Source organism: Nestor notabilis, unplaced genomic scaffold, assembly GCF_000696875.1.
Source record: "Nestor notabilis isolate BGI_N333 unplaced genomic scaffold, ASM69687v1 scaffold8549, whole genome shotgun sequence".
NCBI classification, from domain to species: Eukaryota; Metazoa; Chordata; class Aves; order Psittaciformes; family Psittacidae; genus Nestor; species Nestor notabilis.
In genome coordinates, this window is record NW_009944077.1 from 12,245 (window position 1) to 25,086 (window position 12,842).

Sequence of the window (12,842 nt, forward strand, 5' to 3'; positions counted from 1 at the left end):
CCTCTCGTTCCCATGCTACTAAATAAGACAAAAAATAAGCTCTCTTTCCAAAATTACCATATATGAATTGACACACATTACACATATAGCTGAAGATAAAGCACTTCAGAACTGATTTAGTGTGTGGGGAAAAAAAAAAAAAAAGTTTAGCACAAAAATTAAATGTGCTTGGAAGTGTGAACCAGGTATTTAAGTGATAAATAGATTCATTGTGTTAATTGAAGGCTAAATTGCATTGTGTATTTCACAAAAAACCCCCACCCAAAATTTGAATAAAAATACCCAAACAAAAACCAAAGTAAAGCCACAACCACCAAAGGAAGAATACAGTTTAACTACAAGAAAAGTTGTCTACAGTTCTAGTTTTTGAACACTGAATTGTAAATAGCTTATTGGATTGCTCATACAGTAATAGAAGAATAAAGTCTCATGTTATTTTCTCAGCAATAGAATTAACTACAACAAAATAGAATGAAGTCATATTGAGATATTCAAGAAACAAATTCTAAGTCCAGTCTTGAAAACATTCTTCTGAACAAACTATAAAGCTATTTTCAGCTTCAAGATTAAGAAAATACAGCCCAGCTTCTGATTCTGCTGAAAACTGAATACTAGCATACAGCATCAGGAAGAAGAGGAAAAAAAATGCTTGAATGGTAAACACAACACAATTCAGAGCCATAACACAAAACAGAGCCATAATATTAGAAGGAAACTGATATACGTTGTATACTTAGTGATAAATATTTTTAGGAAGGTATTTAATGCTTTTAGGACTTACCAGCAGTGAGGTCATTATTCAAATCTATAAACGCATGAGAGTGCGGTATATACATTTTACTTTGAGTTTCCAATGCAGCATGCCATGATAAGTTCCTATAGACAAGAATAAAAAGCAACACATTTCATCAATGCTTAGGAACTGCTAATCATGATAATAGACTTCAAAAAAAATGTATGAAACTTTAAATAAAATTGAACAGAAAGCATGTTCTCCTAACACTAAGCTAAAATTACTACTTAGCTTACAATATACTATGTAACAAGCATAACTGCTTGAAAGGTTCTGAGAAGGATGATTCATAGCTCAGGGGCTTCAGTTAGATTTTATTAACTTTCTAAAGGAATTTTTTTTTGTACACAGAAAATTGTCAGTTCCACAAAATGAGATTTAGTGCCTAGATTTCAACTGTAAATCTTGAGATACTGACTACTATCTTCCCTAGTTTCCTCAAACAGTTTTATTATCAGTACTTCTGAAATCTACTTTAGGATTAATAAAGATGAGCAAAAATGGACATAATCACCTGCTGTTAGAGCACCTCATGCCTGCTGCATGTAAATGGACTTTATTTGCAGTCACTTAAAAAAATCAACACAAGAATTAAACTCTCACATTTTGATGAACTGCACGCTAATTATGTCGTTTCCCACACAAGCGATACATTTATTTATTTATAAACATACTTGCCCTGATGGTTTCTGCTCTAAAAATGACTGAACGTCCAGCAAACCTTCCTATTAGCAGCACATTGGAATATAACAAATCTGTCAAAAGTCACAGCAGTTGAATCATCAGAGCCCTTTGCTAATACATTCAGAAAAATCTCAATATGCAGTATACAGTAGCAGGACAGTGATATGACTACTATCTAGAATGACTTTGCTTATTCCAGTGACATTGTATACATATTACTGATGTCCTAATGACTTTTAAAATGAGCCCGTGACTCATTTTATAGTAAGGAACAAAAAAGCTTCCGATTACTTCCCAGAGATCATAGAACTAAGTCTTGGAAATGTATGAAAGAATCACTTAATCTTAAAGAAATAATTCAGTATTTTCTATAGGCTTTTCTATGCATTCCATTCTGAAGGGAGTCAAGAAAGTTATATAGCTCTATAAATTTTAAAACGTTTTGGATTAAAAATAGAAACATTCTAAGCAGATGACATAAAGCTGTTGTCCACAAACAAGAAATTGCTTATACTGTTATCTATAACACTCAAGTCTTATTGAGCTGTAAGGAATATTTATATCCTAATACTACTGAAAGGATTTCTTCAACAAAACGAAATAAATCTCTCCAATTTCTCCATATCTTCAAAAGTTCATGAAACTTTAACATATAATCATTGCAAGGTGTTCAGAAACACCCCGTCAATTTGAAATCTGCATTCCATAAGCCATCAATTTAAATAAACGTAGCGGTGATAAAATTCAAGTTGGGATTAATGACCAAAACCATATTGCCATCACTGGTATAGTTTCAGTTTACACATTTAAATATTATTTACCCTACGCCACTTCTGAATCATCACAGAGGGAAAGAAATAGCCAGTCAGGAACAACAGGTACAGATTTGTTAAACTCACTGATGGGGTGTGGGGTGGGGAAAGCCTTATTTCAACATTTCTTAAGGGCCATGGAAATACACAGCAGAAAGCTGATACATTGTTGCCATAGAGACAGCACAATCATCTTATTGATTTCGTCAGTGGTAACAGAATTCTTCTTGAAACAGTATCTAAAGGAAGCCACATAGGAATGCAAAGGCTTCTCAACACACACACTTTCTTTTAAAATAAACTTAAGTATTGGTTTTATGCAAACCTAAAAAAGCTGTGACACCAACGCCTGGATTTCTCCTGAAAGGCACAGAGCTTCAAGTTTCTGTTAATGCTGCTAAATAACAATCAAGACAATCTTATTAAGTTAAAAGCTTCAAAATAGGAAGTTAGGAGATGCATACTTCTTCAAACAACTGGTTTAAAGACCCAATCTTCCAAGAAAACACAAGCCAAGTACCCAACATTTCCAGTCATTGGAAATTATCTGTTACCAGTCAAAAGAAAATAGTTCAAAAAGAAAATGTTGAGAGTAGTTTTCATATTCATCACAAAGCTAATAACAATGTATTTATTTTGACATTTAAAATCCAACTCTGATCCTAAAAATAATTTCTGCACTTTTGAGCACATTCTTTGACAACTAAGAGAAAAAGCTCTAAATCAGGCCAAGAGTTCTAATTTAAGTATCCTCCCTTTAAGGCTTCTTTTCTTTTTCAAAGAACTCCCAACCCACAACACTATTGATCAAGTTCTTCCTTACAAAACTCAAAGACTGAATGTATGCTGGAAAACAGTAACAATTGGTGTCCTCAGGGATTGGTGTTGGGACCTGTCTTGTTCAATATCTCTGTCTGTGACATGGACAGTGGGATTGATGCACCCTCAGCAAGTTTGCCAACGACACCAAGCTGTGTGGCTCGGTTGATATGCTGGAGGGAAGGGATGCCATCCAGAGGGACCTTGACATGATTGTGAGGTGGGCCGATGCCAACCTCATGAAGTTTAACCAAGACAAGTGCAAGGTCCTACACCTGGGTCGGCACAACCCCAGGCACAGCTACAGGCTGGGTGGAGAAGAGATTCAAAGCAGCCCTGCGGAGAAGGACTTGGGGGTGGTGGTTGATGAGAAGCTTGACATGAGCAGGCAGTGCATGCTTGCAACCCAGAAAGTCAACCATATACTGGGGTGCATCAAAAGAAGCGTGACCAGCAGGTCGAAGGAGGTGATCCTGCCCCTCTACTCTGCTCTCATGAGACCTCACTTGGAGTACTGTGTTTTACAGTTCTGGTGCCCTCAACATAAGAAGCTGGAGCTTTTTCAACATGGAGCTGTTGGAGCATGTCCAGAGGAGGGCCACAAGGATAATTAGAGGGCTGGAGCATCTCCCTTATGAAGACAGGCTGAGAAAGTTGGCTCTTCAGCCTGGAGACCTCATAACAAGCCTTCCAGTATCTGAAGGGGGCCTAGAAGGATGCTGGGGAAGGACTTCTCATTAGGGACTCTAGTGGTAGGACAAGGAGTAATGGCTTTAAACTTAAACAGGGGAACTTTAGGTTAGATATAAGGAAGAATTTCTTCACAGTGAGGGTGGTGAGGCACTGGAATAGGTTGCCCAAGGAAGTTGTGAATGCTCCAACCCTGGTGGTGTTCAAGGCCAGGTTGGACAGAGACTTCGGCGACATAGTTTAGTGTGTGGTGCCCCTGCTCAAGGCAGGGGGGTTGGAACTAGATGATCTTAAGGTCCTTTCCAACCCAAATCATTCTATGATTCCATGATTCTATGCAAACTTCAGTTTGGCAAAAGTCACAGAAGATGTATAGACCCAAAAAAAAAGAAAAAGGTCATCTGGCTCAACAATGAAGCTTTCACTAACTCAGAGTCACGCCAACTGGTGTCCTTGAATACACAAGCCTAATCACGCTCAGAAGTCAAAGCTTTCTGTTTTTTTAATCAGATTACAAACTTCAAAAGCAGTATCAGGAAAACTGAACAGAACGTGAACTGTCCTACTCTAGGGTCCAGTAGCGTGTTTAACAAATAACTTAAAACTTCTTTCCAAAAGACAGATTCAAAGTTCTTTGGCATCTTGCCCAATATTACAGACATTGCTACTTTATCACTTTTTGTTTATAGACTGGATCTTTTGAGTCAGTAGACATTCATTCTTTTGCTACGCTTTGATTTCAGCATTCCTATCCTAAACAGTCAAACAAAAATAACCCTTTAAATAGTCCTTACTAACCACTTAAATATGCCATTAAACCAGTAATTTTTATCCAAGTATTTCCTAGCTAGTCCCATTCTAGAAATTCCAGGGCTAGCACAAACTTTAATAATGACAATTGGGCCCCTTTAGCGCAGTCTCATCTCACAAGACTTCAGCCAATTTCTATTTGCTGAAGGGTGGCCCTAGCCACTCAACACAAAAAAATGCAATACAGAGAACATTACTTGCACAGACACTTACATTGCTACTTGAAGTCACCCCTGCTTTATATCTCTTCATGAATCTCTTCCCCCAGTAGGCATACCAAATACTTTTCCTTAATATATTGCTTAATAGCCTTACACTTTGCGTTTCCTGTGCTTTTGATTTCACATGTTGTCTAACCTTCCCGTTAAAATTTCCTAGGTAAATGTGAGCTGAATTATTTTTATAAGTTTACCCCAAACTCTTGCACATTTTCCTTATAAGGAAGAAGATCTTACTTCTGTCATCATCAGCCTGTAACTTCATCTATTAAACTAAATGCAGCTTAAATTCTACAGACGCTACTTAAAAACTTCGGTTCATTTCCATAGAATTCAATAATACAAATGATAATAATAAATATCAAAGTGTACTAAACAAAACTTTTCCAAGAAACAATTACGCTATTTCTCATGCCAAATAACAGACTTTGTTTTCTCAGCTTTCATCAAATGTCTACTTCCCCTATAAAATAACACTTTAAAAATTAGATGCAGAGTGCCACAGAATGTTTAAAGATACACATGGAAATGAGAAAAAGATTCATGCATTTGCAGTTCCAGTTAAAACATGAGCTTTATGCCTCTTTAAGAATAGAAGTAGACGCACAATGAGTAACATACTAAATTCATGTTAACAAACAAACACTTAGCTTACCCGCCTATCAGTATCTGTGGCTTACTTGAATCACTTGTCACACCAAAGACATCAGGAATCAAGTCTCCATTAAAGCTGAAAATGCAAAACTATTTCAGTATCATGTTCGACATTATAGGAGTCGAGATTAACTGTTCTTAAATTAACCTGAATTTGATTAGCATTTTCCCCCCAAGTAATGATGAATTTTCACCTGTGCAGCCTTTTCTGAATTTTGGCTCTTGTCTGAGCTGCTGGTAGCTGTATGCTTCTTTCAGTATTTTACATTATGCAATACATTTGATTTTCCAGCTGTATTCTGCCCCCCTCTTCTGTCCAGCATTTAACAAAGAAGAATGCACTGTGAAAGGGATTATTTGCTCAGTCTGATAAATTAGCAGGGTTTTTACTTTATGAAATTCAACAAATACTGAATGGCTATTTTTCTGCATAAAACAGAGTACTAAAATTAAAATTTAGTTACTATTGCCAAGATGATGTAATAGACAAGACTTGTAAAGATGGCTTATGTTTTGTCATCTTTTTTACACCACTTGACACTACACATACAATGCTACTCTTAAAGAACATGTGTTCTAAATTTTAGCAGTAAAATATATTTAAGTTGCTCTTAGTCACCATTACAAATGTTTTCTAAAAAAGTATGTCATACTTACTCCATTACTAGAGGCTCATCATGAAAGGTCTTATTTAACATAGTTTTATGGTTAAGATCTGAAAACAGAAAATATTACTTTGATTCAGTTACCAATATTTTAGTACATCTGTGTTTTTAACTTAGATGTAATTCTATTAATTTACAACCACCAATTTTATCATTAAGAATTAAATCAGCCACCACTGGGTATAAACAACTAAAAATGGCTTCCTGAAATTGTTCAGGGCAGGTGAGTTACAGTTAAAATGCTGAAGCTTCCCTCTCCACTAAACTCTTCAACAAATTATTCTAAATAGATCTTAGTGAAACCTACTTCTTCATATGACTGCAATCACATGGACAAATGAAACTGAAATAGTTGGGCTGAAGAGAGTCTAAAAATTTAACACAAGGCCTCTGTTTAAGGTTTTGTCACTGTAAAAACCATACTTAATCATATACACTGAGTGTCTGAAATAAGGATTACAGGTAGACTGCCTAAATGGGAAGTGAAGATTTTAAGTCCTATTCAGGTTGTATCACCTCTGAGTTCACTTTTACTTGTAATCCAAACTCCTTGCCACATGATCTGTGTTTCCTTCATCTCCTGATGGTTCTCTTCTCTTCAGTTGCCACATTTTATCACAGTACCCTCTATTGACTTGTCTGTCATACTTCCATTAGGCACCACATACCTTCCCAGTAACCTCACTACATACCAGCCACTGCCTGAATGTTTAACCTCTGACTCCTTTTCTAAGCACCATGTGCTCATTTATGCCTCTCCCAATATCTGATGATCCAGAAGCAAGATAGCATAAAGTAATCCAAATCCTTCACAATCTTCCCAATGCTACAGATAACTCCAATTCTCTTAATCCTTGATCCAGTGCACTTTCCCAGGGTGCTTTATTCACCTCTGATTAAAATCAGCAGCAATGGTACCTAATGCCATCACTTGCCTGATCTGTAACTATTTTATAACGCAGTTGTTTATAATAGTGATTATTCTTCAGTAGCTTGTATGGATTTAAGAGTATCTTCTTTTGCTTTTCTATCGTCCTTCAAACCCAGAACTCTTCCTAAAACCCTTTCCTAACAAAGTTGACAGAAAACAGGAGATTTCAAGAGTTCATTCTGTCCACGACTCTATCCTAAGACAGAATCAACTACATCTAAGTATTTAGGTATGATATTTTTAAAGTTCATGAACTAAACTTTACAGCAGGTTCTCAGCACATTTTAAATTCAAGATAAGTCTTTTGAGATAGTCTGTCAGAGGCTGACATGTCCTAAGGGGAAGCCACAAGACGTAGCTCTTCAGTTAGTAGGTTACTGTCAAACTATAATAGTTAGGTTATGCCTTTTGCTCTATAGAGTCAAAAGAATTCAGCTTTGTTCTCTTTCCTTAATTATTGAATACACTTTAACAACATGATAACAGCAACGTAGGAATCCCTATTTTAGTTGTTAAAACAACCACTACACTGCAAAATGAGTTTTAACTTTCTGACAACACTTGAATTATTAGGAAGTCTATTAATCTTAATAAGCAGCTTCAGCAACTCACCTAGTGTTTGGTTGTGCCCCCAGAAAATAAACACTGAAAGTTCATCTCTGCCATCATTTTGTCCCTGGGTAGTCAGGAGGACATCCATTTGTGAATCACCATCATAATCTCCAGGAACGACACTGGTTATGATGACACTGAGAGATCTAGAATTAAAAACAAACAAAAAACCCACATGAAAATAACTGCATGAAAATTGAAATTGCATTTGTGTGTTCAAAGGCTTGCTTCTTCATCCCGATTCTTATGAGTTGGTCTAATACAACCTGGGTTTTTATAAAGGCTTTATCTATTTGAAAAGGAACTTTAAATCAATCATTCTGTAGGCTGTCTTCGTCTAAGGAAGGATGACATTAACTCTAAACTTCAGCTAACAGGCATTCCTCAGCTGTATCCATCCTGCTTAGTAATGCTGTCCAGACTACATTAAACCTTAATTTGTTGTAGAACCAGTCCTTAAAAATGTGTTGTGGTTGCATTCCATGAGCAAGACCATAACACAACAGGAGCAGCTTAAAGAGCAGGAGACAGACAGGTAGACAGATCTGTTTAAAGACAATGTCATTTCCTCCTATCTTCTGCCACGTCTTGCCTCTCCTTCCTATATTTGTTTGTTCTTTCTATCTCTTCTTTACTTGGTTACCTACTCAGACTGCTTTACACAAACAAACATGGGTCATTCTGTTAAGAATTAAAAGCAGATAACTTCTGATGCACTAAACAAATTAGCTCCTTCCAAGATAGGAGGGAATAAGGAAAAGTAAAAATATGTAGAACTCTAGAAGATGAAGCTGAGCTATAAAAGCAGTTTACCTATTAATAGGCAAAATACTATCAGTAAACATTATTCACAAGCGGTAACATATCCTGTGATACTATTATGGTTAAAATTACATATATGTACATAAATACACTGATCATTTTACATTTATTAAAAATCAATGCTTTTTTTAAAGCCATATTTAAACTTTAGAAGGGAATAGGTCTCCACACAGAAATACCAGAGCACCATTCTCCATATATCTTTCTAAAGCAATGATATTGCCAGGATTCCATTAGAATCTAGAGCAACTAGAAGAATTTCCCTGAAAACATGTCTTGCAACAGAGGCTAATGATATCTGCCAAAAAGACATAACCTATGACACGGAGTAATAGTTTGCTTTACTAGGAAATAAAGTACTGAAAAAACAGGTCAACTGAAAAAATATTACAAGATACTGGTATTTTTAATAGTTGATAGAGGACTGAGAAAGAAAAATAGAAATTCCATAAAGTTAGTATGAACGACAAACTTGTCTCCACAAATTCTGTTACCTGACCTACAAAATCCAAACAAATCAAGTCAAAAACCTGTCAGGAAATTAATCAGGAAACTGGTCAAAGAGCTGGAGCTCTAAGGCAAGTTGAACAACACAGTCAAACAGGTAACAGCAGCACAGACAATTCTAGTCATGTTTCCACTGACTGCAGAAATGCATGTTCAAGAAAAACAGCCATTTCCATTATTTCGCCATTGCATATCAATACTTACTTCATTGGTAACTTAACACGGGGCTTAAAGTAGGGTTCCTTTTGGTCAGCCAAAAAGATAATCAACTCATTTCCTGCAAAAGTAAGAAAGACAGTGAAAAACAGAGGCCAACTCTAAACGGCTTATATAAAACCTCCAACATTTAAAAAGCTATTCCACAAACAGTGATTCCTCACAGCAGCAAAACCTTTAACAGACTTCCCGTGTAACTACTTTCTCCTCATTCAAAAGGAAGCAAAAGGAACGCCTCTTTAATAAAACCCATAAACCTAACTGCACCTCAAAAGAATGCTATTATCAAGAATATTCTTTGGGGCTTAGTGTTGGACCTTCCTCTCTGTTAAGTATATAACTTCCCATAATGACTTAATAAACATTACTTGTGGAAAAGCAACAGGCATCAGTTCCATACAAATCATTAAAAACTAACTCAAATTAACTCTTTTAATATTGCCTCTGACACAGCAGTATCTGATACCCCTTTCCCAACTCAGCTGACAAAAGCACTTTAAGTGAAACTCACAGAACCAGTTTCCTGCAGCATTTTCTCAATTAGAGGCAATGATACAAGCCACTGTAATTTAAAAATTTCAGGAAGATCTAAATAAAAGTCCATCTTTGATGTTGCACCAATAATTGTATTTCAGGGAAGAAAAAAAATTGGAACAATGAAATTATTTTCAGTCAGTAAACCACAATACACCTGTGCTTACTTCTATAAGTAAAATAGTAGTTCAGACCTAGAGAAAAACAAAAAACCAAAACCCTCATTTGTTTTACTCATCCTTTATTGCATGTTTTCTGCATTTCCAAATAACTCACCTGTAGCACCCCAAACTGCATAAACTAGGTTACCTTAACAAAAACAATTCTACAGCTCTGAACTTGAGCTACCCTAATGTAAGAGCACTTGCCAGTTCTGTAGCAAAGTTCACAGCTGTGAAATAGCAGAATACAAGCTTCCTGGCTATGACAAAATAAAAAAACCAAAAACCAAAAAACCTGCCATAAACATATTTGCCAAGGAGGATATGCCAACAAATGAGTAAATGAAAACAAAGCCTTTTAAAATGGTTTGAGGCAACTACTACAGTCCCATCTGGCAAGCTAATAAAACCTGGGTTGCACTACACAATTCACAGATGATTGAAAGAGTTGGCACAAAGCAAGGTGAGAAAGCCTGCTGGCTGGTTAAGCTTTTGATAATAAAGCCACGGGTTGACGGCTAAAACTTGTAATTCCGATTCCACACTATAGACTTTCACCTGCCTTTGTATCATCTATGTGGTAATAATGATGACAAAGCAGCAACTGTGTTTTTACACATACCAGGTTCAAAGTCAATTATACCACTCCAAAATGAGATTTTTATGGTCACTAAAAATAGATTTATAAAAATGTCAGCTCAGCGCTCATCAGTAGTCAAAACAGATTGACCAGTGGAAGTTATTAGATGAAGAGAAAACAAAATTACTATGCCACTATATCAATCCACAGTGCACACAACCTAGATGCTGTTTGTAGTTCTTGCCCTCTCATCTCAAAAAGAACACAGAAGAAAGGAAAAAAGCACATAGGAAGGTGTGAAAAAAGGGATCAGTTTCCATACAAACAACGATAACATAGATTAAGTCTGAACATCTGAGTGAGGATACCATAGAGGTTTTTAAAATTCCCCAGTGAAATGCAGAAGCTGAGTAAGGGGATGATCTGCCCTATACTATCAGAAAAGGCATCGAACACAAACAGACGGTGGTAAGTTGAACAAGCAAACAGCATGAGCTTCCCCACTTTTCCCCGTTTTGTGCATAGACTTAAAAAACAGGGAAGTGTATGTACAATACCATTTCTTTGCATACTTTTAGTTTAAAAAATTGACTAAACCCAGGGCCCAATGATAAGTTCGAATTCCTCTTCCAACATGATACTTCTGGATCCAGATTACCTCTTATGTTTAACTAGTTTACCCTCTCCTACAAAACTCTGGGTACAAAGTGATTTTTCTTTCACCTATCTGAGCATATGGAACATTACTCTCATTCAATCCAATTAATTCAGGATCAGAACAGCAACATAAATGCAGCAAAAGGCCCAAAACATCACCCCTACCTTCCTTATTAAGGGTCAGGATTATTAGGACTGGGCTTCTTTACCAGCCCATTGCTCCTCAAGGTCTAGCATTATCTCCAACACTCACTTCTTCAGCACTACTAGAAGAGTCGGCTACCATTTATTCTACTACTTAGAATTCTACTATTTAGAATTTCCTGTTACATTTTATTTAAAAGGTATTCTGTAAATTCTTCAAGCCACTTTTTGACAAGACTTAAATGATGAAGAATAATGTTATCAAGTAGGTTATTTCAGACTGATTTTTAGAGGAAAAATCAAGTAGATAAAACTATAGCAAGTGCTGGTGTGCAGAAGCAAAGATGAAACCATGAGCTTCGTTTCTAAAACTTTTAATCATGTTTCTATATGCAATCATCTGAAAGATAAGAAAATTTAAATTAAATCTCTTATCACTGACGTTCATTTTAAACCTAATCTTTCAGTGTGTTTTTGCACAGAAGCACTTTCAAGGAGCCACGCATTTAAATATCTCAACTAGATGAGAAATTCACTCATGCTTTACTGTACCTACTTCAAGACCCATTTCTGAGATTGCAGGAATATAAAAAGGTCAATTTGAGAATAAATTTATTATCTTAATGTATAACTTCAAGTTAGTAAAATAATCCAAGATTAGCATCTGCAAATAACACCACTAATAAGTGGGATAACACAAGTAATAACTGATAAGAAGCTCTGATTTGAGGTCATATTTGAAACTTTAACAGAAATTCCTGGCAAACAACACTTGTGTAGAACAAATTTATCTAGCTTTCCACTTTAACATAATGCTCAAGGTACGAAAATATGCAATTTATCCTCTTTACAACTGTGAAATACACATCTTTTTCCCGAAATACTGTGAAAGCAGAAGAGAAAAACTAATTTGTGACCATTCAGCTTCGTAGCACAAAGTCTTCAGATTATTTCACGACCATAAATTCAACTTAAAGAAAAATATTTCTTGCTCTACATGAAGCCATATTTTAGTATAAACTGAAAACATCTTTTTCCGTACAGGAAATCTCAGAATTAAAACATATGTCAATTTTAGTCTTGAAAATAATTTTACTGCTCGCTAATCTTGCCCCCAGCCACACCGCGAGCAGACCAAGCACTGAACACGTGCTGCACTACAAGGCAAGAGGAAAAACAAGAGCAGCCGGAGATTCACGGAACCGGGGGTCTCTCCCGCTGGAAGATTTCCGTCAAGGTTTCCGAGCCCCGCTCCTCGCAGGACAGCTCCCGCCGGGAGAGTCTTTGCCTGATCACCAAGAACGCATATGTCAAATAAACCACCGGAGCCTCCCCAGGCGCCCGTCCTTCTCCAGACCGACACCGGTAACGCCGTCGGCCCCGCTCCCGCCCCACTCACCGCCTCGCAGCACGAATAGGTCCGTCTGCTTGTCCGAGTTGAAGTCGCCGAATGCTGCCAGGGTCCCGTATGCCTCCGGCCCGAAGAGCTGGGCGGTGACATTCTGCAGGGTCTCGCCGGGTCCCGCCAGGGCC

The 12,842-nt window shown here is 36.9% G+C and overlaps 1 protein-coding gene across 1 annotated transcript in view; it reads right to left on the reverse strand.

The window, feature by feature from the left end:
* ITFG1 (integrin alpha FG-GAP repeat containing 1) overlaps nt 1-12,836 on the reverse strand; it is a gene marked incomplete at its 3' end in the record, with an annotated part of 22,903 nt that extends 10,067 nt beyond the window's left edge. The window contains exons 1-6 of the mRNA XM_010022256.1: nt 12,709-12,836; nt 9,222-9,294; nt 7,689-7,834; nt 6,138-6,195; nt 5,482-5,556; nt 782-876 (exon numbers count right to left, since the gene is read on the reverse strand). Of these exons, the coding sequence (XP_010020558.1) occupies nt 782-876; nt 5,482-5,556; nt 6,138-6,195; nt 7,689-7,834; nt 9,222-9,226 (379 nt within the window). The remainder of the gene's footprint in view (nt 1-781; nt 877-5,481; nt 5,557-6,137; nt 6,196-7,688; nt 7,835-9,221; nt 9,295-12,708) is intronic.
* Between the last annotated feature and the right edge of the window lie 6 nt (nt 12,837-12,842).